Raw genomic sequence first — 22178 nt, forward strand, 5'->3', positions numbered from 1 at the left:
ACCTGCTGAGGGACCTGTTGAGCCCTGGGTACTGAAAGCTGCTGTACTTGTCCTCCCTTCTGAGCTGAGCCTGTGGCTTGAACCAGCACTCTCTGTGTGAATACGAGACATAACTGAATTACATAGATGGGCATTTAAAATTCATACAAACGCATTATTCTAAACATGCAACAGTCAACACAATAACAAACATCTTCATCTATAAATGTCAGGTTTACATCTCTTTTTAATACAGGTTTTGAATATAAAGTAGCAACGATAGCAATAGACAGACATAAAAACAACACGACAGAAATTTCGACTGTCATTTGCGCTTGCGCTGATAATTCTCATTTATCTGCAGCCTCGAAACATTAGCAAATTTGATGTACTGGTCTGGCAAGACAGAGAGAACTCATGGCAGAAGCTAATAATGTAAATTGATACGAGAGGCATCTGTTGGCAGAGTGGACGGTAGCGGCTTTATTTGCTGACAAGTTACAAATTGGAACCACAATTTAAAAATACATTCTTATTTATTGCCGGTGCTGCTGGACAGGGCAGGGTTTAACCTGCTGTGTTAGGGTGGGCTTTTAGAAATAATACGTGGGCAAAGCAGGACGTCGCTGTAGTCTCAGTCAAGAGACAAACCGTGCCAGTCCTCATCAGATTTTTGTCATACAATTCCTGATGAAATGAGCTTAAAGCACTTAAGTTAAAATAGCATTTAGAGCACTAAACTCCTCCTTTCTGTGCACCAGTTAGAGCAAGTTATTTGTCCGAGTGTGTGATTTTTCATGGGCAGTGTAACCGTGTGCGCGAGCAGACAGGTCTGCCTGCTGCAGCTCTCTGCGCTGCACACCCAATCAGAAGTTATAAAAGGGATCTTCTATGCTATATTTCCATTGGCATTCCATGTAACGTTAGCTCCTGGCTTGGCCTGGTTTCCAAAATAACTTCTCCCTTATACTTAACATTTGGAAAGAGATGGCACGGAACAGTTAAGTCATGACAGACTTTGTCCTATCATCACAGTAGCAGCAGGGTAGATATATTATCCTACCTGCTGAGAGGCTGGGACAGGCTGTACCACCGGAGCCTGGGCTGATGATGACGTCCGCAGCGCTGCCACGCTGGTCGTGGTTTCTGACCCTCCCTCGGAGTTCTGCATGCTGGGAAGCATTAAGGAGAATCAGAAAAGACATCACCAGAAGTCATTTTCTACCAGACTGAAGAAATACCCTTCCAGGTAAAATTTAAAAAAAGAACTTTGAAAGAATATAATATGAGCACCTTAGTAAATAAACACTCTTACATCCCATCCCTACTCTTGTGGAGCCACCTGGGGGGGGGGTTTCTAGCTTTACCAAATCAAGCTGAGTCACTACAGCACTCAGAACCCTAGAGGCTGCCCACCTTTAGTTTTAATCAAAGACAAGATCAATAGGCCAACAGTATTACTGACACACATCGTCCTGCTGACAGAGGAGACCCAGGAGGAAAAATTACAGTAGAGGAGTTGAAGTTACCAACAGGACTGAAGTGCTTCGTGGGGACCAAACCCATTGCCACTACTCTGCTTTCGACTGGGTGACAATGTGCACAGCATAGCAAAGGGGAGCTAAAAATGGAGTGACACAAAGGCTCTCTTTAAAAAAAAAAAAATAAAAAAAAAAAGGACAGAGCAAGAGCGGGAGCAACAAGGCAGGGACAAGAGAAGAATGGGAGGGGGGGGTAAAAAAAAGCCCCAAAAGAGAAAAATGATGGGGGGAAAAGATGAAAATAGCAGTGGGGTTCGAGCCCCTGCCAGGGTCCTGATGATATCCAGTGTTTGTTTCAAGCAAGAGCTGATCTCTGAGGGCTCCAATAATCCAGCTGATATGAGGAAATTCCTCAATGCTTTGTAAACGTTTGTCGGTTGCTATGGTGAGGAATCTGTGCCCCCCCTCAGCTCCCTCCCCACAAACTCACCCTGACTCCCACCCCCACGCCTTCATGTTCACTCCTCTATTTTAGCCCCCTTATAAAGCTTCTGCACAGGAACTTTCGAGTACAACCACAAAGAGAGTAGGGGGAGGATGATTTGAATAAAGGAGAGGGAGATACGGGGGGGCTGAACTGAAGAGCAGGCTTTAATTTAAAGGCAGAAAATGTGGGGTAGCAGGAAAAGTCAGTAGGGGAACAAGTAGGTAGTGTTCAGATAGAGTGTTATAGCCAAGGGCCGCAAGACACAACCTGCTCTAGACATGCTGCAATTAGTCATAACACACAGCGTGCGCAACAACGTTATTTTAATTCACTTGAAGAGACCTGACAAAAACCACTCTGTCTGCAGTAATCTGCACACTGAGTCATTAGTGCAGCCACACACGTGTCTTGGCTTTCTCAACGCTTAACTTTCAGGTAAGTCAAAAGACTTCGACTAGTAACTAAGGGGTTGTAAGTGTGCCTTAGAGATTAAACACAAACTTCAAAACCAAACTTGAACTTTTCTGTGGACGTGCCAAAGAAAAAAAACATTTGGAAAAACTAGCAACGCGAGAGCAAAAACCTGGATCAGTGACACTGTTGATGGCAACGAGGAACAAATACATTTAACTAAAAAAAACATGAATATCACAGATACACAATCTCCACCACGCAAAGCCGTGACATTAAAAACACAGACCATAAGGATAAATGCTTCACTACAAAATGATAACTAGAAACAGTAAATCTCCAGCAGACCAGCTAAGGACTGTATCGCACAACGCCTGGCACTGTCCCTCATAAGTACTTGATCAAATGTTAATTACAGCATTTAGAGCTTACGGTTCTTTCACTCTGTGTGAGGGACCAAGCAGCCAAAGCAAAGAGGACACAAGCAAAAAATATCTTCAAAAAGGGTTTTCTTTATTTTAACCCTCAAAAAGTCCAAAATTAACAAAATTCAAAACCATACTTAACAGGCCCATAAAACAGGTCAACTAAATATAACTCTACAAAAGGTAATTTCCAAAAACTTAAACAACAAAGTGAGACACAACTTAACTCACAAACTGACCTAATTAAAAAGACACATGAGGGTAGCTTTTATAATGATTTGGCCAAACCATTTGAACACAATAGGGGGGAAAAACAAAAACACACTAATATTAACTAAGCACAGAATAACCTAACTAAGCCTAAAACACCCCTGCTCCTGGTAAGCCCATGGTTGGTCCTGCTGAGCAGGCATTTTGTCCCCAGAGTCCTCAGCCACGCCTTTTGCCCAGACAGGAAACAGCCACCGCCCAAACCCAGGTAACTCAAAGAAAGAGAAACATAATTAATATAACACCACATTTTAGAAAAACCACACAATGTTACTATGTGCGCGCCTCATAATACCAGTGTTAGGTTTAACCAAATGATTAATGAAGAAAACTGCAAAGCAAACTAATAAAGTGAAAAATGGACTAATTTACCCCTGTGTGGCTGATGCCATCACACACCCCCCCTCTTCAGGACTCTCGCTGGTACAGCGAGAGAGGAAGTCGGCGGTAACGTTGTTCTTCCCAGGAATGTGCTTGATGACAAACCGGAAAGGTTGCAGAGCAAGGTACCATCTTGTGATCCTTCCGTTCTTATCCTTCATCTTTTCCATCCACTGAAGTGCACTGTGATCCGTCTCCAGGGTGAATTCTCTTCCAAGAAGGTAGTACCTGAAGGAATCAAGGGCCCACTTGATTGCAAGGGCCTCCTTTTCCACTGTTGAATATCGAACCTCTCTCGGGAACAGCTTTCGGCTGATATAAGCAACAGGATGACGTTCTCCTTCCAAACCTTGAAGTAGCACTGCTCCCAGACCCCTATGAGATGCATCCGTTTGAAGGAAAAAGTGCTCATTAAAGTCTGGACTGTACAAAACTGGTTCGCTACTCAGTGATTGACTGATGTCCTTGAAAGCTGCTATAGCCTCCTCTGTCCAGTTAATCTGATTAGGACACTTGATGCCTATCAAGTCCGTTAGTAGAGCTGCCCTGGTGGAGAATCGTGGTATGAACCGACGATAAAAGCCTGCCATGCCCAAAAAGGATCTTAGTTGCTTCCTTGTCTGTGGGAGAGGACAAGACTCAATGGCTTGGATCTTACTGACCTGAGGCTTGATCACCCCATTCCCGATCACATGGCCCAGGTACGCAGTCTCAGCAGAGGCAAAAACACACTTAGAGGGGTTCACCGTCAACCCAGCAGTGCCAAGACGGTCGAAGACAGCATGCAGATGTTCCAAGTGTTCCTCCCATGTGGTGCCACAGGAGTTTTTTCTGCTGACAATGGCCTTTGATGATACATCTGGGCTGATTTGGGGCCTTCCTTTGGCATTTTATTTGCATTACAGGTCCAAGGTTGCCCTTTCCTCCTGGCAGCTACAAACACTTCTGCCAGCTCAGCTGCCTTCGCTGCAGAAGACGGATTGTGCTCTCGAATCCAAACCTTTTGGCTGAATCCATTTCCCGTACAGATCTTTAAGTCGAGCATACAACTCCTTAGGGTTCTCATCAAGCCTGACTTCCAGTGAATGGAATCGCTGCCTGATAATGACTGACTGGATTCAGCTTGAGCTTGAGGAGAACTAGGAATGTGAGGTAGCTCCCTTGACTCTGGTGACTCTGTGGTAGGTAATGGTAGCTCTGGTACTGGTGATGTCCGGGACTGCACCTCTAACTGTAAAAGCTGAAACTGATGTTGCAATGCTTTGAATTTTTGTTCTTGTCGTGCAGTTACCTCTTCTTGCCTTGCTTCCCGAGCCTCCTGTTGACCCATATGAGCTTGCAATATTGACATCAGATCTGACAGAGATGGCTCCCTTTCTTCAACCTCAGTGCTCTCCACCATTTCAGAGACTCCAATTTCCTCCTCAGCATCAGCTTCCTTCTGAACAGTTACTCCTTTCTTCTTTTCCACCTTTCCTCCACGATGCATTTTTCTTTCTTTTTTTCTGGGGGTGAAAAAGCCTCAAAGAAAAAAAATACTGTGTCTTCAACTGGCAGATCCCACTGCTGCCACCAATTGTGAGGGACCAAGCAGCCAAAGCAAAGAGGACACAAGCAAAAAATATCTTCAAAAAGGGTTTTCTTTATTTTAACCCTCAAAAAGTCCAAAATTAACAAAATTCAAAACCATACTTAACAGGCCCATAAAACAGGTCAACTAAATATAACTCTACAAAAGGTAATTTCCAAAAACTTAAACAACAAAGTGAGACACAACTTAACTCACAAACTGACCTAATTAAAAAGACACATGAGGGTAGCTTTTATAATGATTTGGCCAAACCATTTGAACACAATAGGGGGGAAAAACAAAAACACACTAATATTAACTAAGCACAGAATAACCTAACTAAGCCTAAAACACCCCTGCTCCTGGTAAGCCCATGGTTGGTCCTGCTGAGCAGGCATTTTGTCCCCAGAGTCCTCAGCCACGCCTTTTGCCCAGACAGGAAACAGCCACCGCCCAAACCCAGGTAACTCAAAGAAAGAGAAACATAATTAATATAACACCACATTTTAGAAAAACCACACAATGTTACTATGTGCGCGCCTCATAATACCAGTGTTAGGTTTAACCAAATGATTAATGAAGAAAACTGCAAAGCAAACTAATAAAGTGAAAAATGGACTAATTTACCCCTGTGTGGCTGATGCCATCACACTCTGTAAGCTATTTTAATGCACTTTTAAAAACCATGAAGGAAACATAACTTTGTTTAAGATGCAACACTTATTAATAACACACAAAAACCCCAGAAAACAAACACAAAAATCCATCATAAACAAAAATAGACTTTTTAACTGTTACTTCTCAGGTTTTGGACACCGAATGTAACTTGGCAACATGTAGAGTTTGGGGGATAGAATACCTTTATGATAACAGATATGGGTGTGCCACTAGTGACAACTTCCATGTGTGCCAGAGGCAAAGACAGTGTTCTGCTTACATGACTAACAGACTAAGCGTAGGAGGCCTATGTTGAAATTCCTGATGTGTGTCAATCACAACTGAAACACCAACCTAATCCTAAGTGTTGTATGAGTCTTTCTTTTGGGGGCATGCTTCTGACTCAGACAGAGACATTGTCCTTTAAAATATTTGAAACATGTAAAAGGACCAAATGTGAACAAATGACAAGAATCTATTATTAAAGAGCACCAACGGGAAGCAAGACAAACCTCAGGAGCTTCTTTATGCCATTAATGAGTGGACGGCACAGCAAGGTGGTGAGCAAAACAAGAAAAGGATCATTGACCTGCGTGTTTTTGTCTATGAAGGTGCTGACTTAAATTAGATAAGGTAAACTGCGCTCAAATATTTTTTAAAAAAATTAAAAAGAAAAAAAAAAAAATCACTGAGTTGGTGGGAAAGGAGAAAGTCTGTGGCTCAGAGGAGTCTGTTTAGCGTTCGAAGAAGGTTAAAAGCCACACAAAATCCCCACCAGCAGCTCTGAAAGGCACAAAGGTAGAGCCCAGCAGGAGGGCCAGCTCGCTGCTGCAAACCCACTACTTATGATGGGCTACGGTCAGATCTTTATGCCTCCTACTCAGAGACAACTTCACACAAAAAGTCTGTTTTCATGTCAGGTCTGCAAGCCTGGTTTATTTCAAGCAAAGCCCAGATAAGCACTTTACAACATTACACAAAGAATCCCTGCTTTCAGGAGATACCAGAGTTTTAAAAGCTATACAGAAATAACAAAAGTCACATGTTAGGAACCCTGGAGGCCTCCCAAACTGTCATTAATAATCAGGCCTATATTGCCAACAAAATTTAAACATCTGTCAGTGACAGATCTAACTTACACAGGGCTCAATCAGAGAAAAACACATACAGATGTTCAATTAAAAGCAGGAGCCCGCAGTCTTGGCTCATGTTTGCACTGGCCCACATTGTTTGCAGAGCAACAACGGTTGCTAGTGGCAACACCGTCCACTCCCGTTTCCAGGAGCCTGTTGCTACGCAACCAACAGAATACTTCCCAAACCAAACAATGCCATCCCCCACCTGATCCTTCTATCTCACGCTAAGTAGAAACTTACAACAATAAATAGTGTGTATGCTATTAATTTCAGACGGCAGGGGACATGGAGGCAGAGTTATTTCTGTGCTGCAGTCATAGAAAAATGTACAGACTTTATGCTGGTTAGGATTAGGTTGACTGCGACATGACAAAGTGCTGTTTTCTGAAAACACTCGGTGGTCAAAAGGAGGAGGGCATGTTTAGGCCGTCGAGGAGACAGGAGTCCATTCGTCAGGGTTAGCTTTACACTCATGCCACCCAAAAACAACACATCCAAACCACGCTCAGTCTTTGTCCAGGCAGATGACAGTAAACAGCTTGAACCGAGCAAAACTTTTTCCAACTCGGTGGAAGAGAAAATACAGCATAAGTAACACTTGTTGTGTTTGAAACGGAGGATATTTGTACAACCCTGCATTACCTCTCTACATCTCTCCAGAATGAGCAACAGGTCTCTCTCAGGGCTTTTAACATACACTCCCCCAATTTGGGGACTCATTTAGTCAGCGACATCATTTCAAGCAAATTCATTACAATCTGTGGCTTTGAAAAAGAAAGCATTGAGCTTTTCTTTGATTTCATTAAAAGAACTTATAAGATCACACAGGCACACGCGCTCGCACAAAGAGCGAATTAAGATATGATAAGAGATTTCCACAACAGAGGCTGTTCTTCAAGCCTGTCTCATTAATTCATGGCTAATCCAATCAAAGCAGCTCTTGGGGTCTGCAGATGGCAGAGTTTAGGGAGAGCTGGGAGGGGGCGGGTGGGCGAAAGAGAACGAGAGACCGAGTGAGAGAGGGAAGGAAAAGAAAAAAGGAGGCACCGGCCACTATCTCTGATGCAAGCACACTCCTCCCCTCCCTAGCTCGCACCTCCCCGCCTCTGGTCATCAGTGCAACCTGTCCACTCCGTCACCATGTGTGCTGCAGGCATGACATCCACAGAGAGAAAGATCAAACTGTTGCCATGGAGACTGTGTGTGTTCGCCTATGCATTACACTCACAACTTCCTCCCCGACGCCATACCTCTTCTAACCCTTTCCAGATTTCCATGCCCCCGCCCGAGCCTTTTATCCTTGCCATTTAACATCTGAAGATTAAAGCTGAGGATCTGAAAATGGCACATTTTCAACAAAAGTTCAACTGAAAGAAAGCAACACAAGACAGGGAAGCGGAGCGAGACAGTCACAACTGGGAAATGTAATCAGAGTACCCTCTCGTGTGTGGGCGCCTCTTTCCTTCGAGAGAATTTAGCTAATGTGTTTCAAGGCTGCCACACCGATAACACAAAGAAGGGAAGTTTACTCGAGTCACCTGGCTGCTTAAGAGCAAAGGAGGCTAATGACTACAGAGTAGAATCTTCAATAATACCAGTTTCACTCATGTAACAGCAAGACTTAAATCACATCCTCCTGTCAGGCCTGCAAAATGCTTTCATTTTGTCAAATTATAGAAAACATGAGAAGCTACAGCTGTATTTTAGAAGCTTTTTTTATTATAATGCCATTTTGTCATTGAGATGCAATATTAAAAATCTATAGATACACTACAAAAATCGATTCATGTTTTCAGTTCTGGTTTTTTAAGGAGGAACTGGAAAAAGGTGACATATCCTAATGCTTAAGTTGGTCGTGGATTTTCACCTTCTCTGTAGCTACACTAAAATACACAAATCTGGTTTTAGGTATTCTGTTATAACAGGTGTGTTTCAAACCTGTGCACTTCCTTTTTTTCCTTCAGGGAAGCACATTCTCTGAAGATTACCTCAGGTGCTGGCAGCAAGCTTTCTCAATCTTGACCGATGAACCTGAGATAAGCCTCATGTTTCACTTGAGCAGTCTACCTTCTTGGCAAGCGTTTGCGCCATAGAGATCTGACACCAAGAATCATCGTACTGTATGTACGCGGGGCACTACTTGATACGAAATAATGAGTCATCAGTTAATGCTTTAAATCTGAGACAGATCCAAGTGTCTGTTGTTTATGTAGTGAATACTACACCAGGCTGAGTGCTTGCCATCAAAACACAGATTTAAGTGTTTAACGCATCCTTTGCCTTCTACACATCTACACATGACTAACACATGGCAAACAAACAAGAACAATTTCAGTGCACTTTGGCCCTCGATTCTCCAGGTCGTGACCTGTCTCGCCAGTCTTCCAAACGGCTCCAGAATGCCCCAGGTTTAATCTGGGCAGAGATCGGCAGATTGAGGTGGTCATTTCATTCACTATATTTTCTATACTCACCATTCAGTGACTCTTAGTGTCCTACGAATAGGGTCATTGTTATCCTGGTGGAGAACACTCCCCCACAGGACAAAAATGTTTCATCACAGGATAAAGGTGATCACTCAGAACAGCTTTGTATTGACTCACAGTGACTCAGAGGTGGAGTGAAACCAACCTGTGCCGGGTTACTTCCACACACAACAACAAAATAAAGCCACCGAAGCCCCTCACGCTAAGGGTTTTTCCTTTCATTTGTCAGCTCTTTGGTATAAGTACTATACATACAGCATATGTAGACAGGTGTACTTTGCATGCAACAGTTTGTGCCAGACTACTGGTTACAGATAATAATCAGTTTTGTAACAGTACAGTTGCCACATACCAATATAATTAAATGATTTCAATGTAAATTAATTTAAACTGCTTGTCCATCAACACTGGACAACTTACTTAAATTGTATGGTAAACACAGAACAAACAGTCAAACTAACACACTGCTAGGCCTGCTGCCCTACCTTACAATCTGCAGCGCTCTTCTGTCAGAAAACACGATACCACCAGCACTGAAAAATCCAAGACTAACATTTGCTCTCCATTTAAGATAAAGAGTAGAAAAGGGTCTTCTAAGATAAATAATGAGATCTCACTGTAAAAAAAAATCTACCACTTAACAGAATCAAGAATGCTTCCACCAATGAATGCTCTGCAATCGTTGCCCATTAAATCTTATCATGTAAATGCTTCTAAAAAGCATTTCTGCCTAAAAATACTGTTTGAAGGCCTCTCAATCAAAAAGACTACCGTTAGTCTTGGTTCTGGTTGTTACTTTGTAGCAGGTTTGCACTAACAGAACATGTTCTCTTTTATTCAAATAAATATCCCTTAACAAATTAGCACTAAAAAAACCAAAAAAAAAACAAAAAAAAAAAACAGGAAAAGTGGGGAGTGAATTGGGGGGGGAGGGGGGGGGGTGTCTGCTACTATTCTGACTCAAAGGAAGGGGGGGGGCAGTCTTTGTAATGCAAATGTGACTGCCTTGTCTGCTGTTTGCGGCAGGAAATTTAATTACCAGTGTTGTAGCTACGATACAAACAGGTGGAATGCTAAGAATGCCGCTGATGACACACACACACACACACACACACACACACACAGAAAAACATTTCATTTCACAACGAGTTTCAACTTGTTGTCACCACACGAGGGCCAATCAGTGGCAGCATTTTTCAGTGTGGGATTTGTTTCTTCGTATCCTAGCAGCACAAGTCTCCACTGATTTCCAACATCTTTACAGCTGGAAGACTTGATGCAAGTCAAGAGGATACTTAAAACAATTTTCCCTATCAACAAATCTTATAAAACAGTAATGGCAGCACATCAGTTAAAATGAAAAGCCCTTAACAAATAAATGAATTATGGCGCTTATGAAATTAAAACATTTCATGTGTACAAATGGCACTATTAATTTCCACTTAACAAGCCCCGCGAGGCATTTGTTTCTTAGTTCTTCTGCTTCGCTCTGTGATATCCTGACATGCTTTTGACTGCAGTTATGGGACAAGCCATTAAAAGTGGTGTTAAAAACAGGGGGGGAAAAAATCAGACAGTGATAGGTTTCGAAAGCCAAACAGTTCACTTATCACACTGGGAGGTAAATGTAAGTCTGCAGGAATACGATCAACTGTAAACAGCACCAGCAAAACTCACAGTAGTGGTCGGGTCAGTGTCTGTATCTGAAGCTAGCTATTGGATTGAGAACTCCTCCCTGGGGCAGCATTGGGGCCTCATTAAGATGGGCTAAATACAGCATGAGCAAGCACACGCACACACCACATACACAGGGAGAGAAAGAACATGTGACTTAAAGCTGTGTCAGGTCACCCCCCTGCTCAAGAGACCACTGCAGCTGTCCTATTGATAGCTGAACTGTACTACAAACACTCAAAATGGCACACAGGCAACAGTGGACACTGCAAAAAAATAAATAAATCATACACGCAAGTCCGGACATGGCTTAAATTAAGGCTATGAGAGACGAAGGAAAGCCTAAAAAAGAAACATTAATATCTCTAAATCACACCCCAATGTAACACTTACGGTTAGCGATCTCAGGGTGAAGGCAATGTCAATAAAGCCAAGTGTGGTCACTGAAATTCAGGATAAAGACAGATGGCAAAGTAAACTACATCAGAAATTAAAGCAACATGCTAATTAATAATTTCCACACTTTACAAGCTGTGCAGTAAACAATTCCCAAATAGCTCTCTAACCCCCAGCTGCTCTCCACTTTAATTCTCTTTGCTGACCTGCCTCTGTAGGCTGAAGCTATGCACTCCTACCACAAAGAGGGGGATGAAAATAACCCGATTAAAAACACTGACTTTTAAAAGAATAACACTTCACCCCCCTCCCCCGGCATGCTCCAACCCCTTTCTTTCCACGACTTGGGTGTATTTGTATATCAAGTTGCCATGTAAACATAACAGTGTCATGCTCAATTGGGGGGACACGCACGGTTTCAGCGCAGTCATTTATTTATTTTCGTTGTAGTTGTGGGAAGTTGTCTGACCAATCAAACATAAGCTTCCCTCTCTGACACACAGTCCGAAACAAGTTCATGCACACGTGGTTCATGAACATTATATTTTAACATACCTCTTTTTGACCTAAAGAAACAAGATATTGGTTAGTCACTCAATCATTCAGCTCAACTTTCCAAAATGAATTCTTCATCCAAGGATTTTGTGTGTGTGTTGCCAAGTTTATGGATCATTGCAAAGAGGGCATCAATTAGTGAAATTTTCATGGTGCAAAGATGCTTCCTGATGCTTCAATAGCAAACACTACAAATGACCGAGCACCTGACAACTGTCTCGGAAAAGACAGTTCGTTAGAATTAATGTACCTCGTGGGACAGGAAGAAACACAATCCCAAAAGCGGGGGGACGTCTTTGGTGTGCAAAGACCTGGAAAACCAGTTACAGACACAGTCTAAAACTACTGAAAATCTCTTGCTTCCTTTGTTTCCTTTAAATGCTACAGCACAGATTGATATGCACCTTCGGCTCTGCAGAGGGATCAAACAGCAACCCTAGTGAGACCTTCTGCTTGAACAAAGAGGCAGTGGCACTAGGAACACCTTGGCCATTAGCACACAATTTGCTTCTGAATCTGATCAGTAAATAAGGCATTGTCAAAACGGGGGGGGGTGTACTCCAAATTTAAGAGTGGGGAATAGGTCGACTACATAAATCTAGTCATTATAAAATGCATAGCGGTATATCGCATGCACTGCTTTAAAAGCACGCAGAAAACAGCAAATTCAACGCTTAGTTTCTCATCCAAGACAGCTACATAAAAGAACCATCATAGCACCACCTAGCTGTAATATACCCCCTTATTCAAGCCATTTCTCAAACATCACAACTTTTTCTACTGAAGTTATATTTTGGTATCAGAGGTCACAGAGTTTGATTCATGACGTGATTTAGTAGTGGGAAAAACCAGGGGAAGCGTCAGAATTTGGTGTAGTAACCCCGCCGGCAGAAGTTGATCAGTGGTTAAATGTTCGATATTTTTCATTGCTTTTAAGAGAAAACTTGCGAGTGAAAAGTGCTACGAAAGAGCTGCCAAGCTCCCGGAAGAAATAAAAGTTGTCACGGTGAGAAGATGCACGCAGCGGACGTTGGTTACGGTTAGAGCAACATAACACAACTGCCGCTCGTGCTAAAGGCTAGCTAGCTAGCCTTTCCACCTGCTTGAATCCGATTCTGGGAACGACGAAGTTTGCCCGTGCTGTGGCGAACAACACACAGCCGCCGTCAACAACGCCACACGAACTAACGAGAGAACTTGCACTCATGGCTGCTGGTCGTCCAAATTAGCATTAGCTGTAGCTTTGAGCGGTAGCTTCACCATCCATCCCGCTGATACTGAGCTGGAAGTGCGTTCAAACCTCGCAGCACACGGTACAACGTAGCAACAAGTGTAAAGTGATGCTGAATCGATTTGGAGTTGAAGTAACGATGACACGGAGTATAATGTTAAAGGCAGAGTGTAAAACAAATTAAGTAGGATAAAAGGAACGGATCCCGGGCTAAAGGCTGTCGCCTGCAACTGGTAAATGTCAGTCAAATGAAGAGTGGAAAACCGTTCTCAACTTGGGGCGGATACCACAAAAGAAGGGAAAGTTGTGTTGTAAATAATCCAGACCCCTGCTAACACGTTCGACCTCGAACTTAGGATTCATTTAGTTTCTAAATTCTACAAACGTATAGTCACCTTTGCCTTGAGAAAAGTTGTGCCCTCTCTCTTTCCACTCTCTCCCTCTCGCTCGGTGACTTCCAGATGCTGCAGCCGCTGTTGCTGAGTGTTGCGCCCGTTGGTAAGTAACTGTCTCCACGGCTACAGTCACTATAGCGCGACGGGGTCTCGAGGCAACTGTTGCTACCCTCAAAAGCCTACGTCAGGGCCCTCACTATCCAAGGGAGGGGCCAAAGAGACGTGTTCCGCCCAGTTAAATAAAGCTGTAAATTCATATTGAACCACTGGGAGGTGGTCTTGGCTCAGGAGGTGGACAAGTATGGAAGACCGAAGATGCCGTGGTATAAAATAAGGGTGAAAAAGGAGTCAATAAATTAATTACAAAAATGAAATAAAAATACATTAAATGCTTCAAAATGTAATTAATTTAATTTTCTGCTTATATTCCCAAACTATTTTTTTGCTATACTTTTTAACCTTTTATAAGATTTGTAATTTTAAAAAAGAGTTTCTGAAAATAACAGGATCAAACAGAAGTGTTACGAAGTGGGAACCTTTCCACACTGTTACACTGACTGTGTTTCAGCTCATTCAGGGCTGTTGTAATGGTGACGCTGGAGTAGAGTGAAGGTGGATGAAATGAAATACCTGGGGTCAACCATCCAAAAACAACGGACAGAGAATACAGGCTGGGTGGAGTGGGTGGAGATGAGTGTCAGGGGTGATTCGTAACAGAAGAATAGAAGAAAGAGTGAAATGGCAGGTTTACAACAGGGGTCGGCAACCCTGGGGACGGGTTAACTGATGGCACGACCATAGCTGGATTGGCCATCGGGCACACCGGATGGTGATTTTTCGTTTTTATGGGCCGATGATTTATTTATTTATTTATTTATTTGTAACGGTATAAACACTGAAAGGTGGTGGATTGGCCAGATGCTGGTCGATGTGTAAAAATAAGTCAGTTGTTTGGTGGTGGCTAGGGCTGGGCTATATCATACCATTCACGGTAATACCGGTGTAATGTTGGGCAATGATAAGAAAATGAAATATCGCGATAGAATATGGGTAAAACGCGCATGCGCGGTGTTTTTGTTTACATACACATGGCTGTGACGGAGAATGAGAAAGGCGAAAGCGGATCGTTGAATGAAACCATGAACCAGAACTGGTTTGTAAAAATGCTGCAGCTTCACTGGTGTGGAATTGGTTTAGCTTTCATCCGTCAGATACACAACAAAGCACTATTTTTGGTAGCGCATGCTAGCGGGCCGTCGTTATTACCGTATTTTTGGAAAATACGGCGCACTTAAAATCAATCCTTTGATTTTTCTGAAAATCGACAGAGCCCCTTATAATCCCGTGTGCCTTATGTATGAACTCTGGTTGTGTTTACTGACCTCGAAACGATTTTATGTACACGGCGCTCAAAAATCTGTTAAATGTTTCAGTACGACTTTGCTTAGCTACTAAGCCGCACCGCTTGATGGATTGTCGGAGCATTACGGCTGTCGTAGGCGGAGCCTCGCGGAGTGATACTGTGCTTCAACATAATGTTACCATACTGTGTGTGTATAACCTCTTTAAGTTCTGTGGATATTATACATGGTTATGCTGAGGATATGTCGGCCAGTTTCCACTGGAAATGCCTTTTGGTTAAACTGTCAGCGAGGAATTTGCATTTGCACTGTTAAATTTTTTTATATAACTTAAAAAGCTGCTTGTGTAAGTGAAAATACATTGATGGGGGTTTTTTTGCACTAATAAAGTTGAGGAGTTGTAAAGTATTTTGTCTAGTGTCAATTATATCGTCAGTTATATCTTATCGCAAATTTTCAAATGTATATCGTGATAAATATTTTTGGTCATATTGCCCTGCTCTAGTGGTGGCTATGGCGGAGCTTCCACAGAGGCAACAGGTGGATGAGGGGAAAGTGGAGGCAGGAGAGACCCGAGGCGGGCGCCGGTCCAAGTATCAGGTGAACTGAACTTCAGGTAAGAAGTTATGACCTGGGCCCTGTTTCAGGAAGCCGGTTTGGAAAACTCAGAGTGAAAAACGACACTCACGGTTGAGTAACCCCGAACTGTCCAACTCGGAATATTCCGTTTCAGAAAGGCTGATAACAATTAGTTCAGTCAACGCGGAGTTGCTTTAACCCCAAGTGAAGCGCGCGGACGAGGATACATAAAGCCCTGATAAGCGGAGCACAGATTAAGCGAGTCACCATGGAGACGGAGGGAAAGAAGGCGCGGTCAATGTATTTCACAGCGCTTGAGGCCGAAATTCTGATGGCAGCATATGCCGATAACATGCAAATTCCGCGGAAAAAAGTAACACAGCCACAGCTGCAAAAGCATGCATGGCAAAACATAGCCGACAGAGTCAATGCGTGAGTGTTAATATAAACATTGATCTAGGGATTTCCACCCATTTAACACGTTATTTTATCATATGTTATTTTATTTGTTATTTTATACATTTTATTTTGTGATGTGATGTGAGCGCAGGTGCAACCCAACAGGCCCCAAACGTGCCTGGCAGCAAGTAAAAATGAAATATAAAAATATAGTCCAAACAGGTGGTGTAATTGTATTATGAGCCATAGTGCTTGGTCTGTTTGTCCGATGTAAATCAATTGCAGTTAGAGGCTACATTAATTTTCTTTCTGTAAGCACTTACTCTGTATGCTCAAATGTGACCCCGTTATAGCCAACAGAAAAAAAGCGGAGGCCCGAAAAACAGGTGGGGGTCCTCCACCACCACCACTCACAGAGGCTGAGCAGTTGGCCCTCAGCCAAAACAGTGGGCGCCCTGTGGCCGAAGGCATCTCTGCGGGGACATCCTCTGAGGCAATAACCCCGCAAGACACAAGTGCCTACATAGGGGGTAAATTCAAAATAATACATGATGTGCATACATCCTTTCTTCACAGTCACCTTTGCAGTGCGACACATTCATTTGATAAACTCTTTACCATAATGGATTATTTTGTAGTGAAGTTATTTTCCTACTGATTTTGCCTTCCCTCAGTCTTGGTTGTCTTTGAGAGCATAATGACAATGAAGTGTAAGCTGAGTGCTATATGTTTGTTAATTGCCATTTGGTCCCTTGTAAGTTATAAGTGACCTGTATAAACCTCATATTCTATCAGTTGATGGTGGTGGTGTACTGCATCTGGTGCAGCCTCCTGTTGAGCCAGACCAACATGCAGTTGTGAGTAATACTCCACAGATTATATGAGTTTACAGTAGAACAGCAATGTTGTTAATTTCTTTACTACAGGAAAATAATGAAGAAACATTGACAGCTGTTACAGAGGAGGAAGCAACAGAGACACTTTATGAGGTTTACATCTTTTAATACTTTGTGTACAGGAAATACAGGCGACCAATAAAGCCAGTTGAACAGAAAATCTGTTTATTCGTCTTTCAACATGTTGAGGTGATGGGTCAAAAGAAATGATTGTGACATATGGTGTCTCTGACTGCGCTTCCATCTTGTATGTCCGTGGGAGGGTCAGGATGTTCATGGTTTGGATCACTGCTGATGTTTGGTTCAGAAGGACAGTGTTCTCCTCTAATTGTGGCAATGTTGTGAAGAATCACACATGCCACAATAATGTCACATGCCCTTTCTGGGGTGACCCTGAGTCTTTGCAGGCACTGGAACCGGGCCTTAAGCATTCCGATAGTCATTTCAATTCTGGCTCTTGTCCTGCAATGAGCCAGATTATATCGCTGCTGTGGGCCCGGTTCAGGGTCAGGGTAAGGGGTAAGCAAATAGGGTAAACATGGATACCCCCTATCACCAAGCAAGTAGCCAGTGAACTCTCCTAAGACAGAAGGATACACTTCAGTTCAAATGTCCCTGAAGCAATTGGTCTTTATATATTTTAAAGTATTCTCAACTCACCATGTCCAAATTTTGTGCTCAGTGTACATTCACGGAATATTTGTGAGTCATGGACAGAGCCTGGCCACTTGGCTTCCACATTTGTGATAATGTTGGCAGCATCACATATGATCTTCACAGTGCAGAGAACACAAATTAGCATCCATTACTATAATGAAATAATTTGTTAGTTTGAAATGCTACAGGGAACTATGTACCTGTACATTAATGCTGTGGAAAGACTTCCTGTTCACATAGTCTCCTTCATTTACTGAAGGAGCAATGATTGGAATGTGAGTGCCATCTGTACAGCCAATCACGCCTGGGAACCGTGAGAATAAATGTAAAATTTAAGTAGTAGTTCAAGTAGCACCACATCATATATTAAGTTTTGGTCATCCTGATACCTGCAATTTTGTGGCATCCCTCTTTGATAAATCTTGTGGGTCTATGACCGGGGAACACCACAGACGAGTGCAGGAGACGTTTCAGTGCAACTGTAACATTCCTGACTGCCCGACAGACGGTAGCCTTGGAAACGTGCTCAGCGTCACCAATATTATACAGAAAGCTCCCGTTTGCAAGAAACCGAAGTGCAATACAAATAATATGTACAGAACTGAGAGCATGTCCACGATGTGTCACATGCGTAATATATGGCCTGAGGATGTTATCCAAATAAATTATAGATTGTGCTGAAGAACGGTAACGTTCGCACAGAAAATCATCAGGAAATGATAAAATGTCCAAACGCGCTCTGATCACTCTCTCCCGGCGGAGAGCTCTGCGGAGAATTTGGGCTTCACGATCTACTGGCTCTTCAAGGACGGGGCACGCCATGTCCGACACTTCCTACTGTCAGGTTTCTGACAAAGGGGCGGAGACAGTCAGGGTTAGTTGTAGTAAACCTGCTAGGGGGCAGGTTAGCTTCACGGAGTGTGTCGTCATAGTAACTCACTGAGGCTTCATCTGAACTCGCTTTGTGAAACCGAAAACCCAGAGTTTTCGTTAACTCAGGGTATACTTACTCAGTTTTTCCACTAAACCGGCTTCCTGAAACAGGGCCCTGCAGTCTATCAGGGTCAGATATAAACCAAGTTTAGATGGAGTTTATTTTTGTTAGGCTGACTTTTTCGTACTGCGTATTAGCTAGCATGACGGGTTTCCATACAGCTGGGTGGGTGCTATGATGTTACTGATAGTGAACTTTATTTTATTCATAAGGTTGGTTAGTAAAGTTTCCAACCGTCCCCTAAAAAACGGAATCGTTCCGCATTCAGAGAAAATATTGCGCGTTTCGTGTTGAGCTGAGAAGGAACACAGTTTGTCCAGGACTTCAGCTAGAATGAAAAAGACACAAAGCTGGATTTATTCTGTCTTTGCTGCACAGCTGCCTCTTCTCTCATTCTCTCACCCTCCCTCTCCTGTTGCTACTTCAATCATGAAACTGATCAATGATCAGCTGATCGTCTCTCTTGTTTGTTTATCGCCCACTTTGCCAGCGGTTGTCGCGCTAAAGAACAGCAGCACGTTTAAGCTTGATCAGCTGTTGTTAGAATTTATTTAATATTAATTTCTAGTATCAGCTGATGTTTGCTGGAGCCACAGCTGTAAAGCTGCTGGTCATGATATCGGTTTGGTTTGGTGAGAGGGAAACATGAAGATGAAACCAGGAGATGTCCTTACTGGATCATCAGAGCTGAACAGGTGATGGAGAAACAGGTTTACCCTTTAGGTGACATGAATGAGTTGAAGTTATGAACTGTTTCTGAGAGACAAATAACACCAGGATCCTTTTTTTATGTAGCTGACAGCTGGTAACTGTGCAGGGGCGGGTCTAGCAAAGTGTTGCCAGGGGGCAGGTAGGGCATTAACAGGGAGAGGGGGGCACAAAGAAATACTTTTCTTTCTTATTCTCATTTAAAATGTCTCGTTTTTATTAAATAATTATCTGAATTTTACAACCAAAGTTTTTACCTGATGTACAATGTATAGAAATCATACATATACCAACAAGACTGTACATCACTGTCACAACAGCGTCTGTTTTCATTCAAAGGCTTTATGGCTTTAATACCTGGGGGGCCGGTCTCTAGTCAAAATGCCCAGGCAGATGTTTTGTCCCAGTCCAGCCCTGGGCACGACACACAGTGAGTTAATCTGAGAAGGTGCATTAAAAAATAAATGGCCGGGCCAGCGGTGCACATCGCAGATTAGCTCACATACACACATTAGTTGTGCCGCTTCTTAATGACGGCATCTTAGCTAACAACCCCAACTACCAGACTCAACTTGTAATTGGCTAAAAATCACTTCGCCTACCGGTGAGAGGGACGTTGCTAGCTGGCAGTTTTTTCAAGCGATGTTGAAATTTCCACATTCCAACACTTCAAATGCTTCAGCAGCTGTCGGCTCAGCGCAGCATCAGCACCACGTAAATACACGGATACATCCGTAGACTCGAGGCAGAATTCACAATGTGTTTTCAGGACTTTCAGGCGTTTGGACCAATGTTTTCTTTTCTGATCAAACCAGAAGCTTTAATAAGCAGCTGGTTGTCTCACATTAACTGGCTGAGTTAATGCCAGTTAATGCAACATCGAAGCAGCTGATTGAACTGAACAGCTCGACTCTGTGGGGTCAAAGTTTGCAGAACTACGAGCGCAGCTGGACTCCACAGCTGTGCGTGTTCATGGAGCTGCATGTTCACCTGCTGGACATCACTACCTGACAGGTTTAACTGTCTTCAGAACATTGCAGAGGCCTTATTGACAGTATTTGGCTCTACATATCTGTGTGAGCAGGTTTTCTCTCACATGAGTCCTGAGGCAGCCTCTGAATGCTGGACACTCGGAGACCTGTGTCTCTGAGTGGGAGACCAGAGATCACAGTAACATGTGTGTCTCTGTATTAACAAACATGCCATGTTGGCCCAGTTTATTTTTCTTATCATTGTTGTGAGGAGGCCATAAATAGCATTGGCATTTTCTGTTGTTCAGTTCATTTGCTGTTATGGATAAAAAGTCTTTTTTTGTTTCAAAATAGCTGATAACTATTTGCTGACAGCTGCCAACATCTGCAAACAAATATGATTCTATAAAGTGGTTCTATGTAGTGTGTAACTGTTGATATACAGCCTTATTACATTTATTGCTAATGCAATCATATGGCACACTGACCTCTGAGGAAACTTTAGATGCACTCGTCATCAGAAAGGTTGCCGACCCCTGAAATAGACTGTGTTTGTGATTTGAAGGAGCTATACACTGTGTACGACAAATACCATAATCATGGCCTTATAAACCCGTTTAAATAGGCTGTTCCCTATAAGCACAAATCAAAATCAGAACTGAACTTTCTGATATTGCACCTTACCGTTTCAAACAACTCTATATTTTAGCACTAAGTTGCAAATTGTTACATTTAAAAAATTGGTTAGTCACCCTTTTTCTACTTTTATTTATTTCTGCTGCACATAAACTGTCAGGGTCCTGGGACTGGGCGACCCAGGATCCCTGAGCAGTCATGTATTATATTATTATTATTATTATTGTTGTGTATTTTGGTGTTGCTCCCCCTTCCCTGTGCTTGTGTATATGTGTGTGTGGGTGGCTGAGCACTTGTTTATAGGCGGCGTCAGGCCTGGAGGGTGTGGCCCTGCAAGGGGACTGGCCACACCCGAAGCCACACACCTGCTGCTGATCAGGCCTCGTCGGGGGAGCTACTTAAGAGAGTCTTGGAGCTCCCACCGACGCGGGATCATTGCATGAGACTCCACGTTAGTCACCCTGTCTAAGTTTAGTCAGAAAGTGTATGCCTGCCATTTCTGAGTGTCCTGACAGCTGCGCTATTGTTTCCCGCAGGAAGAGCGTGGAAGGCACGGAGAGCAGCGAGCACCGGGGGGTGCTGACACGGGAGCAGAGAGCACACGGACTATTCACGGGAGACACGACACGGGAGTCTGGGAGAACACGGGGATTTATTGTTACGTTGTTTTCACTCTGTAAATAAACACTGTTTGTACATAGAGCACCGCGCCTGGGTCCTCCTTCCCCACTCCTTCCACGGTGTGCCATGCCGTACCATGACATAAACAGATCTTTGCATTTGTTTCTGCACTTGTACACATTTTATTCTGTTATACACATGAATTTACAGACCCTTTATTAGGTACACCTGTAATCAGACAATGATATGTTAGCAACTCAATTAATTTAGGTATGTACAAACAATCAGTACAAACCTGCTGAAGTTCAACAACAACTTCTGGATGGTAGTGTCAGAATAAACAACATGAAACCATGGATCCATACTGGCTTATATCAGTGGTAATAGAGTGGGGGATATGTTCTTGGCACACCTTGGACCCCAGCTGAGCATGATTTAAATGTCACAACCTTTCTGACCACAGTGTACACATCTTCCGATGGCGGCTTCCAGCAGGGTAACATTTAATGTAATCTGAAACTGGTGTCTTGAAGAGGAAACTGAGTTCACTGTGTTCAGATGATCTCCACAGTCACCAGATCTCAATCCAATAGAGGGTCTTTGAAATGTGTTAGAGCGGGAGATTCACATCATGGATGTGCAGCCAACATGTCTGCAGCAGCTGTGTGATGCTATCATGTCAAACATGAGATTTGGGGCCAAAAACTATGAGAAATGTTTCCAGGACCTTGTTGAATGTATCCCATGGAGAATTAAGGAAAAAAAGGCATCCACTCAGTGCTAGTAAGGTGTCCCTAATAAAGTGTCCAGTGATGTATAAAA

At 43.1% G+C, this 22178-nt stretch overlaps 1 protein-coding gene and 2 long non-coding RNA genes across 6 annotated transcripts in view; 1 reads left to right on the forward strand and 2 right to left on the reverse strand.

Annotated features, from left to right (window-relative positions):
* Nucleotides 1-13711, reverse strand: part of rfx2 (regulatory factor X, 2 (influences HLA class II expression)) — a 33536-nt gene extending 19825 nt beyond the window's left edge. Inside the window, exons 1-4 of one of the 4 annotated variants that reach the window (XM_085436891.1) lie at nt 13535-13711; nt 10961-11050; nt 1043-1151; nt 3-92 (exon numbers count right to left, since the gene is read on the reverse strand). In XM_085436891.1, the coding sequence (XP_085293017.1) occupies nt 3-92; nt 1043-1150 (198 nt within the window). In that variant the 5' untranslated portion in view covers nt 1151; nt 10961-11050; nt 13535-13711. The remainder of the gene's footprint in view (nt 1-2; nt 93-1042; nt 1152-10960; nt 11051-13534) is intronic. The other 3 variants (XM_085436892.1, XM_085436890.1, XM_085436893.1) reach the window with 3 other exon arrangements.
* A 3202-nt stretch (nt 13712-16913) lies between these two features.
* LOC146689933 (uncharacterized) lies at nt 16914-18143 on the reverse strand. The gene is made up of 3 exons (XR_014916080.1): nt 17627-18143; nt 17430-17541; nt 16914-17349 (listed from the first exon to the last, which is right to left on the reverse strand). It is a non-coding gene; the product is annotated as an uncharacterized LOC146689933 (long non-coding RNA).
* Nucleotides 18144-18460: 317 nt separating this feature from the next.
* Nucleotides 18461-21437, forward strand: LOC146689934 (uncharacterized). The gene is made up of 2 exons (XR_014916081.1): nt 18461-21186; nt 21272-21437. It is a non-coding gene; the product is annotated as an uncharacterized LOC146689934 (long non-coding RNA).
* Nucleotides 21438-22178: the final 741 nt, after the last annotated feature.

Source organism: Copadichromis virginalis, linkage group LG17, assembly GCF_057382275.1.
Source record: "Copadichromis virginalis isolate Kocher_CV1m ecotype Utaka linkage group LG17, C_Virginalis_male_GT1.1, whole genome shotgun sequence".
NCBI lineage: Eukaryota > Metazoa > Chordata > Actinopteri > Cichliformes > Cichlidae > Copadichromis > Copadichromis virginalis.